Raw genomic sequence first — 18,595 nt, forward strand, 5'->3', positions numbered from 1 at the left:
GATTGTGAAATCCAGATGGAATAGCTATTAATGTCTTTCACGGTGTGACTAATAGTGTACAGCAGTGTATTTCCTTGACTACAGCTAAAATAATTTATAAGAAAAGATGCCATGAAATTATTTCAATGATTGAAATTCCCATGATTCCCCTAGAGAGCGTGGTCTTATTCACGGGCCTGTCACGATTGCTGCTGTTTGTGTAGTGAAAGTAGCGTAGCAGTAAAAATAGCGGTAGTGTGTTGTGACAGCAAATAACACGTCATGATATGCAGACAGCTTACAGCAAGAACTAAGTCACTTATGAACCAGAGCAACAACTTTACACTGTACTGTGAATCAGTGTTTTCGGTGTCTTAAGCATCTCAGTAGTGACCCATCTCTTAGTGTGGCTTACAGTTTCTTTAACGTCAAATTTATTTTTTAATGTGCTGTTTTGTTCATGTACATATTAAATTCTGATGTAAATCGTGATTGTATTTTTCTTACCTCTGGTTTCTGTCTCTTAAAAACATATGTATGCCTTCCTTATGTGTTCTTTATGCCTTTCTTCTCCGTATGTGTTCATTTCCTCTGTATTTTGAAACTGTATCATAACAGTATGAACAGTGTCCTTTCAGCACAGTTTGGTTGTGGGAATACGTCAGTCTCTTTGAAAATTAATTTATCAGCTGATACTTTCTATTTGGTGCGTGTGATTACTCTGAGTGACGACCCAAGTGCCCAAGGAATGTTACAAATCGACTTAGGAAATATCCCAACAATTTTTTTTTCCTTTCCAACATAAGCCTTCCATCTAGTGGAATTATATTGCAATTACCATTTTCTTTAATTCCCTTTGTGTCTTTCAATGTGCAAGCCAAAAACTGACTACTGTTTTCTTGTCTAAGTGGAAAATGGTCTCTCCCTTTCTTTCTCTTTATATTAAATGTTGCAGGGGAAATAGGAGGTGGATTTCACCTGCCTTTCTTAGGCCAGATACACCCCAGCTAGGACAGTCCTTGACCAGAGGAATTTTCCGGGGAAATTTGCTGCTGATTTACATGCAGAGACCACATTCCTCTGTCCTCCTCTCGTATATACTGTACCTCTGTCCCGCGAACAAATTCTACCTGACACTGCTCTTTAATTCTAAAAGAAACAATGTAACACAATCTGCCCACCAACAAGCAGGTGACACATCGATAAATGGTGATTTGCAAACTAGACTCTTTTTTTAAGCTTTCATTGCACTAAGTGAAAGTAGCCTTTTGCATCAAGGTCAGCGCATGTGTGCTCGTTTACAACATAATTATTTGTATTTAGTTTATGGCAATATTTCCCGAAACATGGCAGAATTTATTAATTGCTTTTAACAGCTCCCCTACACATTGCTTAGATTGAGGGACATATTTGCACAACAGATGAAAACATCATTCTTTCTAACTGAATTTACTAATAAAAATATGTCCTTGGGCACAGATTCACCCTCAGCTGAGTACGGACGGCCAGGCGATAAGGTGGTAGTTAAGAGTCGTAGCATTAGCGCAGGGCTGAAGACTCCAGTGCAATTCAAACGAGAAAGGTAGCCACTACCAAGATGGCTGCCAAGAGCTGCTGCTGCTTATCCTGCGACATTGCGGGGTTGATGCGATATTCTTGTTGAATAAAATAATTATTATTTTTCCCAGTACTCATAATGATTTCATCCAGATTTTTCTCTAAATAGAATACCACTAAACGTTTTTGTCCCCCCTTACAACATCGGGGTCCTTCAGGCGCACTGAAGGCCGTTTTGTTTGGGTACACGTTTTCAGGAAGTCCCGTGCATTAAAATGATGAGACAGGTATGTATGCGGGATCTATGGTTATGTCGATTGTTTTACATTTATGAGTAATATTTGTGTGGTTTATATGTGCTCTGATATCAAGAACGTCCTGCCGGTGTTCTGTGTTTTCTAGTTAGATGTGTAACTAACTTTAAAATCCTGTTGATGAGTTCGGTACGGCAACTCCTCTTGAAGTGCTTTTAGATCTTTTTTAAAATACTGTACCGAGAAATGGTATTGCTTTTATGGCATGATTTAAGGTGTATTGTATTTGTCGTGGTTCCGAACGGTTCTAATAGTTTTTGTTTGCGTTACATTTTACTTTGAGCTCGGTGATTTTAGAAAGTTTACACGTCGGGTATAAACTAAAACCTCCGACAGTGTTCTTTAAAAAATAGACTGTGAATTGTACATATTTCGTGTAAAATAGAATGAGTCTGCTTTGCCTTTAGGTGTAGTTCTGGTGTAAAAGCCAGAGAAGGTAAATGTTAGTGCAGCGTTTCCAACACAGCAGTTTTACACCACGAAAGTTTATTCGAGTTTTTAAAAACTCTGATCGGTAAATTAACATTTTTCTACTGAGGAATTGAGAGTACACTTGGAAGCTATGAGAGGTTGCTTAACGAATATACTACAAATTAACGTATTAAACTGTTGTAGAAAATTCTTCATCAGAGGAGCAGGACACAGTCTTTTGCAGATTCAGTTTTATTGAGCTCAATGAGATCAACAACGCCCGCCGGGTCTGCCCCACAAAACAGACAAACTGCAAGGGTTTTCCAGCTCTTATATACAGTCAGAGGAAAGTTTGTTTCACAATCTGAGTGCTTGTCCTGTTCTTTGATATGTAATTACTTCTTGTCTTGCTCTAGGTTCTGTCCTCTGATATGCAGCAGACATTGGTCTGGTTTGTCCTGTTTGTGGGTGTTGTTCCTGTCGTTTATTATGTAGAGTTAAGCCACTGGGGCTGCTAAAGCAAGTCAGCTTTATGGCATCTTAGTGTAACTTTTGCTTGAGGCTAAGTTAACAGACCCCACCAACACCTCTCACTTTGTGCTTAAGTGGTGATTCTTTGATGCTGGATAAGTGAGATATATACATGTCCCACTTCAAAACTATACCATTAATGCATTGCGTTTCTGCAATTTGTTTTTTTTCCTTCGACCACGTGATACAGCATATTGCTACTGCTTAAGACAAGATATTCTTATTTTACTTCAGATTTCCCTGTCATGGTTGCTTTAATGACTTTTAAATCTGAACTAGCTCCGTATGGTACAGGTCCTCAACCAGACACAATTACCACCTCATTCCAACATGAATATGAAGGTGACACTTCTGAGTCCTAAAGTTGTTTCTTTTGTTTGAAAGTTGTCCTTCTCTTCCGGCAGGACTCTAACGAGGATGATGTGGCCCTTTTTGATGCGGAGGATGAAGTTTCCAGAAAATCAAAGGTGGCAAAAATCAGGTAAGGGTTTATATACCATGGGATTCAAATACCGCCTCTCTTTGTTTTTGCAGGCCACTTTCATTTTTTTAAAAAAAGAACCCAACATTTTGGTGTATTATTTAAGTTTATGATATGCAAACCGCCTGTGAGCCAGGGGGACAGAATCTGAAGCCACATCTGGTGTTCTGACCTTTTGTACCTATTTAGGCTAACTCACCTGTGGTGCTGCTGAGTTCCTGAACCCCAGGTGAGCAGACAGAGGCTCTGTCTCAGCCAAGCACAAAGTGCCGGACTGTTATGGGCAGTTTCACCCCCCTTCGTAGCCCTTGGTTGCCCTGTGGAGTTCTGTGCCGTTGATTCTAGTGTTTGGCTTCGCTTGCAGGCATCCTCTGGCCTCGTTCTTCCACTTGTTTTTCCGTGTTGGTGCGATCCTGGTGTACCTGCTGTGTGAGATTCTGAGCAGCAGTTTCATTGCCTGTATGGTAACCATCATACTTCTCCTGTCTTGTGACTTCTGGACTGTCAAGGTGGGTACAGCTCCTATTTCTTTTTTAGTTTGACTATTTTTTTAAATGAAAAAGCTTTTGGACTTTCTGTTCTGGACTTATTATTCTGGTTGTTTGACAGTGGGGTGTTACTGTGTTGTATTCCTTCTTACCATCACTTTATAAAGCAGGAGGTCCAGAAATGTCATTTGAGTGCCTTGTAGAACATTAATGCTTTCCACATCAAGCAAATATTGATTCATAAGACAGTAATATCATTTTAACATGCTTAACACCCTCCTGCTCAGATGACAATGGTCGCAGCTGACATTCTCTCCATCTTTTCTGCAATCTTGCATTCTGTCTTTGAACAGTGGAAAGATTGTTTGGAGGCAGGGATCTTATTATTGTGGTTTTAAACACATTACCAGCTAATAATCGGTTTTTAATCTTATGATACTGGATTGAGTTCTGACTGAGCAGTGTTGTTAAATATTGTTTTGTATCATGGTATTGTATTTTCATGTATGTTATATGTTATGAGCTCTTGTTGTGCCAGGCGAATTCTCTTTGACACGATAAAGGTGCATTCAATTCACTTCAGACCCATTGATGGGTCTCTTCAGTATCTTACAATGTCCGTGCTCTGTCAGAATATTACAGGAAGGCTGATGGTGGGGCTGCGGTGGTGGAATCAAGTGGATGATGATGGGAAGAGCCACTGGGTATTCGAGTCACGAAAGGTGTGTGGCTCCCGGCACCTTTAACAGCCCTGCTGTCTGCAGCTGCTGCTTAGCATTGAATTAACTGCTGCCCTCTAAGCAATATCGAAAGCATTTAAGCTTCATAGACGGCATGTTATTACAACCTGCCTTCAGTGCTTTAGAGCATAAGAAAGGTAACAACCGAGAAGAAGCCATTTGGCCCATTTGCTGGTTAGGGGGTTACCGATACCAGGATCTCATCGAGCTGTTTCTTGAAGGGAGCCAGGGTATCGGCTTCAGCAACATGGTTGCATAAAACATGCGCAAACATTTCAGCCATTCCCTAATGCTTTGAGTAAACTTTCCTTTTCAAGGGAAACAGAGCTCTGTAGGAAAACAAGTAAGACTGCACAAATTCCCTTTGTCTGCAGGAACAGGATGAACAGGAAGGTAGACTTCCCGAAGTTCAGTAATCCTGGCTTTCCTGATTTTGTTTGAACTGTCTTAAATGTCACGTGAAACCCTTTTTTTTTCTTTTTTTGTCTTGGATCACTGTTTTTATTTTTCCTTTCTGCTGAAATGATGAATTTCATAGTTTTTCACCATTCCTCTGTTCAGGGCAAGAAACCTTCTTCAGATGCAGAGTCACGCATCTTCTGGCTGGCACTTATTGTCTGTCCCATCATCTGGGTCATCTTTGCTTTCAGCACACTCTTTTCATTCAAAATTAAATGGCTGGTGAGTTCATTTAATTATCATGATTGCTCTTAAAAGGCTTCTGACGAGTTCGGCAGTGTGATTAATCTTGAAGTGCTTTTAGATCTTTTTTTAAAAATTGTAAAAATATTTTTTGTTTATGCTTTGATGAAGTGTTAGGTATGTTATATCTAATATTCATTACGTTATGTGTATTATAAGAATTAATTCACATTGTAGTCAAGGTGTAACGTGCTGTCCTGCCTTTTGCTTTTCAGGCTGTAGTTATCATGGGGGTGGTTCTGCAGGGTGCCAACCTGTATGGTTATGTTAGGTGCAAAGTTGGAGGCAGAACGAACTTGAAGAGCATGGCTACAAATTACATCGGGCGTCAGTTTTTTCGACAGGTACGTTCTCTCTTTATCTACTTGTTGGTGCACCTAACAGTCCACACATGCTAGTCTTCTCTTTATTTCTCTGTTAGTAAATCTTTCTGCTTGTGTCAGCTTGACCTTTATCGTGATCTCATGTAGCCACTTTGGCTTGGTGCTGGAATCTGCGAGTGCCGATTTCTGTCTTGCGGCAGCTCACTTTCTCTGCCAGTACATGGTTAAAATTGAGATGGCCTTCTAAGCAGGAGGTTTAATTTAGACAAATAAGAAAAGCATTACTAGGAAATAACCTATGTTGTTTTCTTAACAGGCCATGACTAAAGAAGACGAATCCTAGAGGGACAATATCAGGAGATTATCCAGGTGTAACATCTGTAAAATGGCTACAGCTCTAGAAGAATGAACTTTGAAAGTTGACTGAAAGTTAATCTGTTAATCTAAACCTTGCAACATATTGTCGAAAGCCATTATTAATTTTCCATAGGTGACGCTAAATGTATGTCTTATTTTATAATGGCACAGCAATAACAGACATATCTGTATGAGAGATTCTGTGTGCTATTTTGTTTTCCAAAATTGTGCTTATGTTTTTGCAGTTGATACCATGTAATGGTGATGGGATTTAAGCATCACTCCTAGAGCAAGCAGAAGCTTTTAAAGTGTTGCTGCTCAGACCCCTACCTCTCTGTGTAGACACTGTGTTTAGCACATTTTGCAGTTGTCCGAAAGAGTTATTTGCTAACCCTTTAAGCTTGTTCCGCAGGAAGCTGAAAAGGTTAGGAAAAAAGTGTGACATCCATTGCTTGCCTGTGATAGTATAATCAATGTCTGAAACATTAAGGGCCCAATTCCCAGTTTTGTTTTTTTCCTTTTAGGAGGTTAGTGCCTTCACTTCTGCACACACATCCTGTTCATCAGTAAATTGCAATTGTACCCTTTGAGGAAACGCGGTAGAATGGTTTATAAGACAGAAGGTTGTATTGGCCTGCTTAATTGTTTAATTATGTCCTTCTCAAATTACCTAATAATGTGTAAATTATCATTTGGGAGGCTTGGACCACTTGGGACCCGGGTTTCTGGACAGCTTGAGTGGTAATCATGTGGTTTTGTGGATCACATTTGATTAATTTTAAGACAGTGGAATGAGCAAACTGAAATCTGCTTCCAGGATTGCTCATGTGAGTGATGACTCCATGGAGTTAAAGGAGCTAACACAGTTCGCCTTGACCATCTGCTGCTAATGACTTGATTGTACAGCAGTTTCTCCTTGTATTCTGTAAGAGGAGTATTTAAAAATGTATCGCATTAGTCTCCTGACTTTTTCCACATTTGATCATTTAAGAGAAACAGTATTGCATATATTTTTTTTACATTGGAGGATAAAATTCTTTATTAAAAATAGGATAAGGATGACGATATGTAGGATGGGCTTTATAGTGGTTTTTGAAATGGCTGTGATTTTTTTTCAAGACGGAAAAGTGTATACCATCAGCTTTATGGGGTAATTCTAAGCTTTTCCTTGTAAGAGTTTTCACCATTATGTTTCAGCAAGTTACATCAGTCCAATGGAGTATAATGAGGTAGAATAAGAATTTATACTGAACTGATTGAATGAAAATGAATAGTGTTGATAGTTCTAATTTTCCTCTCAATACATACGTGCTGGTACTGTTTCTGTTGTTAAGATGAACACCAGTCTTTTGTAAATGGCTTGAAAGTTAATCATGAATAGAGATTTCCTTCCAAAATTAGGGATTTCTTTGGTTTATCCACAGTAATTACAAATGATTGATATAAACCTTAAGGAGGGTTGTTTTGTTTTAGTTTTATTTATTTGATTGAAGGTTTTTACTGTTTCACAGGGGTTCCGTCTCTAAAGTGTTTTGCAGCTGCACTTGTAATTTTCTTTACAATATTTCAGACGCATTTAAGCAGTTGTATTCATTCTGTATTACAGATTGCTTACTGGGGGTAAAGACTTTGTAAAATTCTTTATATAGAGAAGTAAAGCATTTGTAAGTATTTATTTAAAATTAAAATTGTGCCGTACTCTTTTTTTTTTTCTTGTTTTAAACATCAGGTGCTAGTGTAATGGATTTATGCTATGGTGTAGAATGGGGACGTTCCTACATGGTTCTCTCCACTGAATGGCTGTATTAATCCAAAGAACACATTTCACAACCTCATATGTGTTTAAGCTAACCATAATTTAAATAGTTTTATTTTCTCTGTGAGCTATTACATTTCATTTTGATTGACATGAACCTTTTTCAAAAGGTTGATACTGTAGATGGGCAGAGGTGGTTGTCCAAAAACGTTTTACTGTGTGGAGTTTGAAAGTTTTAATGTCAAACGCACTGATCATAATTATAGTGTATGTGCTGTCTGTACTTTATACAAGAACCAGGTTACAGGTGCACCCAGACTCCTGCTCGCCTTGGCGTTAGTGTTGCCATCTGTAGGATTCCTCCGCCAGATCTGCACAACTCCTGCCAGTTGAGGTCTTTCGGAATGACTACTGTAGCTCCTTGATCAATAACAAAGGATATAGTATTATATCCTTTATAGTATAGTATCAAGGACAGATGTACTTTGTGTTTAATTGCACAATTACACATTCATTTACTGGGACTTTTAATTTAGTGCAGGAATAGCCCCGATGTTCACTTACTGGCCACCAGATGGAGCCATTAAATAAGTTTTGACTAGTTGGACAGTGTTAAAAATTAAATGTTAAGTTCATATATCTTGAATCTTTATTTTCATTAATCTGTTACAGGTATAATGCATTAAATGCATTGTATACATCACATTGCATTTAATATACATCACTTTATGGGGTTTGTTTGCATGCAGAGCGTGAACTCCTTAATCTTTCAGTGAATTCACAATGTTTGTACTGTATATCGCATCTTGGACAATGGAAACATTTGGAAACCCCATATTGTTTGAGGTTTGACTGTCCTGTTATTATTTCACCACTAAGACAGCAAAGTAAAGCTATAATATTTAGTTGGGTTATTTATAAAAGTGAATTAGATTCTGTATCTCATAACTGCCTTCCCCTACTTGCGTGATTGCAAGTATTTCCCTGAAGTACTGTTTCTGTGACAATTTGTTCATAACCTGTAGTACACAGGTCACTAAAGATTTAAAGGACTAGGGGATAATGCAAAGAAGCTTAATCTAGAGGGGTAACTGCTACTTTAACTTTAACCCCTTAACCTTTAAAGGTGCTATATAAAATAAAGTTTATTATTATATTATAACTGTAAGGGGTTTTAATGATTTCTTTCCAGGTGGGTGCATTAGTGACTGTCTATTCTTAAGAGAGTCCAGAATTAGAATAAATATTTGCTATGGCGTCCTGTTCAATGTGTGTCCTGCCTTGTGCTTCCCAAGATAGGCTTTGGGCCATCATAACTCTGAATTGGATAAGCAGTCATTTAAAGGGATGGGATGTGACTTTATATTCGCATGGTTTAGAATTAGTAGCATGTGCTTATGAGAACTGTACATTATCTGTTTTTTTAAAGAATGTAGAAAATGCTATAGATCATAGATAATTGTATATTTTGACCTATCTGTTGGCGTCATTAATGTAAAAATCAGGAAACCGCTCTTGCAGTAGTAGGATTGGTTTGGTGTGTTAGATTATAGCAAAACTTGTAAGTCTAGGATTTCGTGGATTTAAGGAGTCGCTTATGAAACGTTTGCTGTGGTAATACTTTAAGCACTGTGATTTGGTATGTGATTTCATATTCTTTCATAGCACAGTATAGTTCAGCTTTATAGCGGTAATTCTAACCTTTTCCTTGTAAGAGTTAGAACTAGTGAAGAAAGTAGAAAACACAGGTAAACAGCATATTTAATATTTTGTCTGCAGGTAGTCAACAGAATACTTTGTATGCTTGGATTCACAGTTTGTACTATCTTTTTGAAGATCCTGGCTGCCATTTCAAGTCCTTCACTGTCCAGTTTTTCAACTGAGTTGAGCTTCCTTTTTCCATTTCCATTGAGATGAAACTCCCAGCCAGTTTGAGCATTCTTGCAAGTGGATCATGAGAGAACCCCGCATGTGAAGTGGATGGAAATGTAGTAAGTGACTCAGTCTCGAGCCTTGGCCTCTCAGTGACTCATTCCCACACCCTGAATGGGAGAAGGAGGATTCCCTTTTGGAAAAGGCCAGGCCATTCCTCAAGAGGAAATTGTTTCCAAATTACATAAAGACATGGACAGAGACTCTTTGACTCTGGCTTGTCCTGTTATGAGAAAGCAATTAATCACACTTTTTTCTCCCCCCCCCCCATTGGAAAGGAAATGCCTAAAATGTTCACATAGTATGATATAACCCAGCCTTTTCGAGCCTCCACCCATGACCGAATTTCCTCCCTCTGTACGTTAAATGTCAGGAGTGGTCCGAGCTGTGACCAGAACGCTAAGTGGTCTCTTCAGTGTGTACAGCTGAGGAAGCTGAGGTGTAAACAGTGCAGACACTATGATTTATAGGAGCCCCGGAGCCCAGATGGTGTTGGGTGGGGTGGCTGTTTGAGAAGTGTAGAAATAATAGACTTTATTGGAGCAGGGTGGAGTTCCTCTAGTGCCCGCTGCACTGCCCACACTTAATTGTTACATCTGCCTTCATTTGACAAAGGCTGATGTAGCACAATAAGAGGAGAAGACTTATCCTTAAGTGCACTTATCTACGCAAGTTAGTCTGGATTTACATACAACCAGAGTTGTCAAGCTGATAATTTGAACATGTTTAAAGATCCCACATGAGCTGCACCTCATCTTTAGATCAGATCATCCAAGTTGAATATGTTTTAGCTTGGTGTGTTGTGACTCTCCCTAATGACTTGCACACATTAAATAATAGTTGTAGTGAATAGATTCACAATGATTTATTTTACCAGTTTCAAGCATTTCAGTGCTGCAATGAAAACATCAACAGAGCTATAGCACTGCTGTACTCCTCCTAGGTTTATGTAAAATACTTTGAATTTAACTACTGTGAATTTGACCTTTAGCCAGTTTTATGTTTATTGAGGTTTGGGGATTCAATCTATTGCTAGATGCAAACCACTGCAATTGTAAGCAAACACTTGTCTGTTGCTATTTATTTTTTCCTTAGCTTATTTGTTTAAAGCATAGTGTCAAGAGCTGCTGTCAGTAAAAAAAAAGCCACAGCAATGCTGTGTGAAAGTTTACTGTTACCAAATGCCTTGGGAGTGAGCCTGCAGACAGGGCAGAGAATGGGCCTTTCTCTCTTGAGCACTGACAAGTGCTTTGAGGATTCGTCCCAGGGACTTTGTGTGACTCATCTTAGGTTTCAGGATGGTATCGTTTTTCAATAAAGAGAGAAAGCACAAAGATGACTTCAGTATAATGAAACTGCTATTTGACTATAGTGGAGTGAGCTTTCTATCCTGTAAACCCACTCAGAACTAAAGTTATTTCTGCTGAGGGCAAAACATTGATTATGGATGGAATCAGTACAAGGTGATTAACTTTAGAAGTAATACACAGTTAGAGGTCAGTGTAATGCTGTTAGAAACATTGCATGTGTTCCATCTTTGGAGAGTAGGGTGTGCCATTGTCATGTCTTTTTGCTATTGAGTGATGTTTTCTTTTCCAAAGAAGCATTCCCAGAAATGTGCTCATACCTCATCTAAAGCACTGCCTTTACATTTGTCATACATTCCATGAGCATAAAAATAGATGTTGGACACAAACAATATGCAGAAAAGACAAATGAAGATCATAAATTGGTCTTTGTACTTAAAACTCTCACGGGGATCTGCTGACATTTTTTCCTGGAATGTTGGCTCAAGGAATGCACTCACTAGCAAAAACTCCATGAGGTGTGGCTCCTGATTCATGAACATTTGTGAAATCAAATGTATTTACTCGGTTATACCTATTTGCTTCTTCCAACATGTAGACATGAAATTGTACACCTTGGCTGCATGACTAGTGTTGAAGCCAAATTTGCTCAGTAAAAATCATGAGAAACTTTCACTATGACACAGTTAGTACAAAATATATACAGTAATGTGTGCTACACATGTGAGAACTCTTTAACTGGAATCTCAAGCGTGCAGTGCACTCTTAAACCACAAGATGGGGCTCCCGGACCTCGATGAACTTCAAAGTGTTGGCCAAAGGCCTTCCCGCCAATCTGAGGAGGGGGTTGGTGCTCGGGCTGAGAAGAACTGAGGCAATCTGGAAAGCATTAACGAAGCTTGCCAGTTTGAAATCCATGTACAACCGGAGCTGGGGGGGATTCAGTGAGTAAGTCCGGGGTAGTGAAGGGGGCGGAGGGGTTGGGGCTTAGCGTGAGCAGAATGTGTATCTGGGGAGGTGTGCCCCCCCCACCCCAGTGCACGCACACACCTTCCTCCCATCTGTGGAGCACAATCTGAAACCATAAATCATCACAGGAAGAATTTGGCAAAAAAAAAAGAGGCTGATTTCTAAAATGGTGCCAGCTTGAACCTGCCGCATTCATGATTTGTCTTGGATCTTTGACCACCTCTCACAACCACACAAGAATGAAGACAGTGGCTCCATACAGTTTTTAACAGATGTTATTGTTGTAGCTTCCAGTAGTTTGTCGTCTTTTCAAATGCAAGCTGTACTTTCAGTTGTTCTGTTGCCCAGAGGGAACTTCTTCACCCTTCTCTGCAAAGAAATCCATTTATGAACACATGAACAATGCAAATCCTTTACCTGGGACTAGAATTAGTGATTAGAAAAGAACTGTGCAGATAAATGAGCATATGGATGCCTATTACAGAGCTAATGCACCGGTAAAACGATCAGTCCTGTGGGGGTTACAAGCTTGATGTGTGTGGTGAAATAGAGAGTGGAGGCACATGGCGCAACACTTTGTCTTATTTATACAAAGTGCCAGTTCTTTGTGAACAGGACTTGGTGGTTTCTGTGTTTGGAAAGTCACAGTTACCTCATCAGTTACCTGCTCATGTGTGTGCAGTTGATACTGCTTTTTGTCCTTGAGAAAAGCTTGAGAATGGCTTTTATATGGCTACAGATGTAGAGGCAGGGCCAGTGGGATAAAAGCCAGACAAGTGGCCGATACATGACTGGAGAATGGTTTCATTCCTGATTTTCCGGGTATTATGCAATTAAATGCAAGGCAGTGTTAGGGTCCTTCCTAATCCATGCATATTTCATTCATGATCTTTACAACTTTGTTTATTCACGTGTGGCCGGAATGACAGAAGTCTGCTAGCAGTTCTGATCAGACCACAGATCATTTCTTAAATCTAATACAAATGCCAGGTCCTCAGCATAGGTGAAGTTAACGCTTCATTTTTTCACAGTTTCAACTATTGTAACTATTAATTTTTTCACTGCCCTTGATTTCTGTCATAAATTAGTGATCCAGTTAACATTTCCATGTGTCAAATCCAGAAGAAATTCTCATGAGGCGCTTTCACAGTCGCTCTCAATTGCATTACTTAAGAATGCCTATAAATAGTTTTTTTCTCTTATTTGTTTAGTTGGGTTACTATGTGTACTCAGTGCTTGCATATTCAGAGATATGGTATTTTTCTATTAATTTGTAAAAGATTGCGCAAAATTCAAAGCTGCCAACACAACTGAGATTCTCCCTTCTGATGCAGCGTAGAAAAATGAAGCTGCAGTGAACTTCTGTTCTTTTTTGGGGGGGATCAGGCTCTGCTTGTTCTCCAGCAGGTGGGGGACGCTTGAAGCAGCCCGTGTGGGAGTCACCCTGCTGAGGTAATGAGTCCTGACAGAGAGCACCGGCTGTGGTGGAGTGGTTAAGCAAGGGCACAGCACCTGCTGCAGCTGGGGCTGAAAAGTGTTTGCACAGCATTGTCAACATTGTGGGCACCTCTTCATGGATCGACTCGTTGCAGTGCTTCTAAACAAAATGCTTCAGTATTTAACTGTGTTCTAAACTGGTTTTTGTAAACTTATGCAGACTGGCACTGCAAAGTGCATATGTTTCAGAATGTTTCTCACGTCTGTCAAATTCCTATCTCATTTCAGTGAACATGCAGACTTAAATTGTCTCAATATGGGTGTAGTGTGATTTCAATGTGAAATACAAAATGCTGAAACGCTCCCATTCAAATGATCCATCCACCTGTTTTCTAGCTGCTTTATACAATACACAGGGTCTTGGGGGAGCCGAAACCTATTCCAACAAGCAACGGGCACAAGGTGGGGTTCACCCTGATCAGGATACCAGTCCACTGCAGGGCAGACACATACACAAGCGCAGACATGCACACGCTCACAGCAGGGCCAGTTTTGCCACAAGCTAATTAACCTGCCCGTCTCGCACAGTCTGCGGACTGCGGGAGGGAATCGGAGCACGTGGAGAAAACCCACACGAATGCGGTGAGAATGAATGAGCTCTGCGTAGATCGTACCCCGGGTCCAGAATTCAAACTGTTGTCCAGCACTGAGAAGCAGCAACGCAAACCACTGTGCTGTCCCCATTTCAGTGACGGCAGTGTGTGTTTTTCATTTCCCAGCAAAAAAAAAAGTAATAACAATGAGAAATTACAAAAGGATGAAAATTTAAGATTAAGAATTTCTAACTTTCTGTTTTTTATGTTCATATGTCATAATACATTATCCATTAAGATATAGAAAGAGATGTTTGCCCCCAAAGAATGATTTTTTTAAATATAGACATCATGCTCCTAAAAAGCCTGAACTCCTTGGGGTTTTCTGAGTTAAAGGAATTTGCAAATTGTAATTATTCATAATGCCAGTGCAGTCAGAGAGCCATAGGCGGTGCAGACTGTGGGTCAGTTTGATAAGGCAATGAAAAGCTTTGGTTGTTTGGAGGAGAGTGTGGCGCAAACATGGGAGCAGAGCAAATTCCTGTGGTAAACCTCTTCTTGAGCACAGCCATAGCATGAGTGACCTATCGTAAGCCGTTTTATTGACAGATCTCGGATTTGCCCTCCGCCTCCTCTCCGAAGGGGGTGGGCCGCCACCGCGCTTCTGTTTCTGATTGTCGTGTGGCGGGACGGGCAGGAAGGGGGCGGAGCGTGGCGCTGTACGTGCTGCAGAGGGGGCCCCAGTATGGTCGCTCCTGCATTCTTGAACTTGTCTCCCAGGCCCCGGCTCCTGCCAAGCCAGCTGCCTCCTGGGAAATGTCCCTCTCCACAGCTGTGGGGAATTCTGCAGCCTTCTCCTCCATCCCTGCGCTCGCTGCATCAAAGGCAGGCAACTTTAGGTTACAGATAAAATGAAGCTTTTCTGCCAATCTTACTCTTTTCCTTGCTTGTAGCTTAGTGAGCCAAAGAGCTAAAATAGCTGTTACTGGGATGCCAGTGTCACTGGGCACTTTGCATGTGGGACATCACCATTTGTGTTTGGAAGTGCTTCCTGCTCTCAGTTCTCTGTTCACTTTCTGTAAATTTCCAGTTGTCACTGGGATCCTGAAACATTCTGTTGGTTTAAGCTTTCCAGCACTATTCAAGATTTCAATTACTCGCGTCAGCCAACAGGAAAACAACATTTCAGCTAAGTTTGACTCTTTCTACTTTACAAGATCAACACAGTGCTACAGTATGAGATCCAACCCTTTAAGAGCAGGATCTGGTCATGCTTTTTATTGAAATACATCAGGTTGGACCTCATTTCCCGCTATCTGTGTGATTCAGTTCTACACCTAGAATTATAACAAACATGTCTAATTCAGTCTGTTGTTTACCTACTGATCCAAAGACACAATCATGCCATTACTAGGGGGGTATAGTAAATAATTGGCAATTCTACATTTCTGACAAGAGTGAAGCATTTTAAATATATAAAGTCTTGAGGTTTTAAGTGAACTGATTACAGTAGAGAATTAACCCTACCATCTTGAATCTTGCATTACAAATCAAATAACTTTTAGTATCTAATGAAAGCAAAAAAAAAGTTTAAATGTTATCTCCCATTATACTGTACACAAAGAGCTCTCTGTTTATTCCCTATAAAAACAAGCTGCAACAATGAAGCTTTTAAAAAGCACTTGGCAGTGATGGCACACTTTAGTAGAGCTTTAGTAGCACTATTCTCAATTATGATCCACCAACCAGCTAGGACTAAAAGCTTTGATACAGCAGCTGGTAACCTTATTCCCTGGGAAATGCTGATTAATAACCTTAGTCTGGTCATGTATAACCAAGGCTTGTATTTGCTCTCATTTGAATGACATTTAGGATTAAAATTCAACTCCTTTATTCAACTTTATTTTATATAGCACCTTTAAAGGTGGCTTCTCAAAGCGCTTTACAGAATGACAACAACTATTAAATAATAAAGACAACACAATTGCAATACACAGTAAAGGCTCTTCTAAAGAAGAAGGTTTTGAGTCTGGATTTGAAGGAGTTTAGAGAAGGTGACTCTCTGATATCCTTGGGGAGAGAGTTCCAGAGCTTGGGGGCATAACAGGAGAAGGCCCTGTCACCCACAGAGTGTAGACGGGCTTGGGGGACAGTTAGGAGAGCAGAATTAGAAGAGCAAAAGTTGCAAGGTGGGAAGTAGGGCGATAATAGTTCAGACCGGTACTGATGATGATGATAATTATAATAATAATAATAATAATAATGAAACTCCACTTGAAAGTAGGAATATGAGCAGTTGGTCCCCAATCCCACCTAGCTGCAAAAAAGCAAAATGTTTGTGTGGCACAAATATAGCTGGACAGGTAAACTGGATTATGTTTTACACATTCTGGTTTTGAAATATTTTCTGACCATGACATTGTATTTTATTTTAAATATTTTAAACTCAAAGTTTAAGTGGTGTGGATGAATCTGATCATGATTTTATGGAATGTTTCTCCTATTCTGTCCCTGCATTCTGCATACTGAAATTATTATTTTGGGAACATCAGGGAAAATAATATCCAGTATCTGATGTGATATCTCAGAATAATTGTTTGAGGTAAATAGTTTCCCTGCCTTTTTAAAAACAAACTGTACAAGAACGCCCCGTCAAAACTGTGTCAATTGAGACTAGCAGGCAGCTGGCTTCAGAATCAAGACATGTCTCTACTCCATCTCTGTGTAAGAGATGTCCTTCCTTCTGAAAAGCACATTTGCACAGGACTTGTGGCACGAGCCTGCATACAGGCCTCCCACTGGCTAATCTGAAGTGACAGAGGGAGCCCACGTTTTGGAGGAAGCTTGCTGAGGTGGGCGTTACTGGCCAGAAAGATAACACAGTTGCCTGCAACTTACTATCTCAAATCCTGGTTAGGAGATCATTTGGATGTCATCCAGATATGACCCTTTTCCTTCGCATACCGTTACATGGCTGTGGGGATGTATACATCTGTGTGTGTGCAAGAATGAAGGCCAGATTTTTTTTTAAGTAAGCTTTAAGCTTGCGATGGGTAAATCTCTACTTTGGTCCTGCTGGGATACAATTATGATCACTTGCACGATCGGACCACACACAGTGTCAGTCCCTAGACAGTGGTGGGCTTTGCTACACCAAGACTAGGAGAGTTCCACACCGTCTATGGAGTGGGAGGAGAAGAGGGAAGGAGGTGATGTCACCTTCTGTATGTCATAATGGGTAATGTTGCTTTTTATTTGGAAGAGGGATGGGTTCATAAGAGGAGCTAATCCTTGTGAATACGGTATTGCACAGCATGCCTGCTGTTAGACATAACATCTCACACCTTCAAAGTAACTGTAATGTAAAAATCAAGAGCTGTTTTTTTCATGCACAGAATGAAAATCAACGCAAAATACAAGGAGAATGAAAGAAAAAAGTTGTTCTTGTTCCCAGAGAATGTGTAAGGGTGCAGGCGACTGACTTGGCATTTGTGCACTTCAGATCCTGTTGGGATGTTAACACGACTTTGAAATCCAAGGAATTCACTCCTTAGCCCCGACCTGCAAACTGTGACCACTCTTCACAAAAATACCCAATGGCAATCAGCTATTTCTGCTCATGGAATAATGACTCTGCTGTGGAATCCAGGCATCACACCAGATGTCAGAGGGCAGCCCTGGAGGTTTGGAGAGTGAGCAAAGTGCTGGCTAATCAATGACAGGAATGCAGCAGTTCCCTGTGGTATGGCTCTAGTGTAGAGGAGGGTACACCACAGGTATATTTCAATCCCATTTGCTTCAAGGTCTTGAATCATACTTTTGACAAGGAACATTATTACACCGGTGAATTTGTGAAGTTAAAATGACAACAGGAATTTTCTTCAAATAGAACTTAATATGAGATGATGATTGTGATGATTGTTGTTATATTTAGTAGTGGAAGGAGCAGTAGTATCATCCTTTTCAGGTAACGTAATGGGATTTGATGTTCATTTTTTACATATTTGTCATTTTTATTGAAAAACTGTAGCAGGTTTTAAGGGTGTGTTCTCAGGACCATGTGTCAGCATTTCTGTTAAGTCAATCAATGCTAGAAGTCAATTTGTAAAACAAGGCCAGCAAACTACTTAAGCTTTTAGTCCCTCTGTGCAAATGGTACTGATTGCATCCTACAGGTTTCAGCATGCTAAATTATTTCTCAGGCATGGAATAGAGGGGGGTTTAAACTCTGATTCTCAATCTGTAACAATTTGGTCTGTGTTGGGGATATTAGCTTGAATCTTACTCAGCAACATTCTTTGTTTTAAGCTCTGTGCAGCTATTTCCTCTTGTTAATAGAATGAGCCTGGCTTTGTTCATTTTGTTGGGTTTGACTCAAACACTCATCAGGTTTCCATCTGCCAGAATAGGGCTGGCTACATCATCTGCTTGGACTGGGATTACTGGGAGTGTTGCATATGACTGCATGAAGATCCTATTTAGAGCCTCCGGTTCTGGCTGTAGAAGATTTTCATTCTACATAGAAGACAGAAAACTTGTGAAAAGTTTCTGACTGAATCACTGTTAATTTATTATAGCAGAACATTGTTTACTGTGGGTTGTGGATTTGGATTTGACACATAAAAACAAGATTGCTTGCAGTTTATCATCATTAGTATTATTAATTAAAAAGTATGACACTTTTATTATTGTTCGACATCTGCTCTCATGTAAGGTCT

The 18,595-nt window shown here is 40.0% G+C and overlaps 1 protein-coding gene across 1 annotated transcript; it reads left to right on the top strand.

Annotated features, from left to right (window-relative positions):
- The first annotated feature begins 1,569 nt into the window (after nt 1–1,569).
- On the top strand, nt 1,570–7,571 carry tvp23b (trans-golgi network vesicle protein 23 homolog B (S. cerevisiae)). The gene is made up of 7 exons (XM_088599966.1): nt 1,570–1,823; nt 3,197–3,273; nt 3,638–3,782; nt 4,394–4,483; nt 5,063–5,182; nt 5,419–5,547; nt 5,843–7,571. Exons 1-7 carry the CDS (start codon nt 1,812–1,814, stop codon nt 5,867–5,869), a joined length of 600 nt encoding a protein of 199 aa, XP_088456092.1. The 5' UTR covers nt 1,570–1,811; the 3' UTR covers nt 5,870–7,571.
- The last annotated feature ends 11,024 nt before the right edge of the window (nt 7,572–18,595 follow it).

The sequence above is a fragment of the Lepisosteus platostomus genome, chromosome 11 (assembly GCF_059453375.1).
Source record: "Lepisosteus platostomus isolate fLepPlt1 chromosome 11, fLepPlt1.hap1, whole genome shotgun sequence".
Lineage (NCBI taxonomy): Eukaryota > Metazoa > Chordata > Actinopteri > Semionotiformes > Lepisosteidae > Lepisosteus > Lepisosteus platostomus.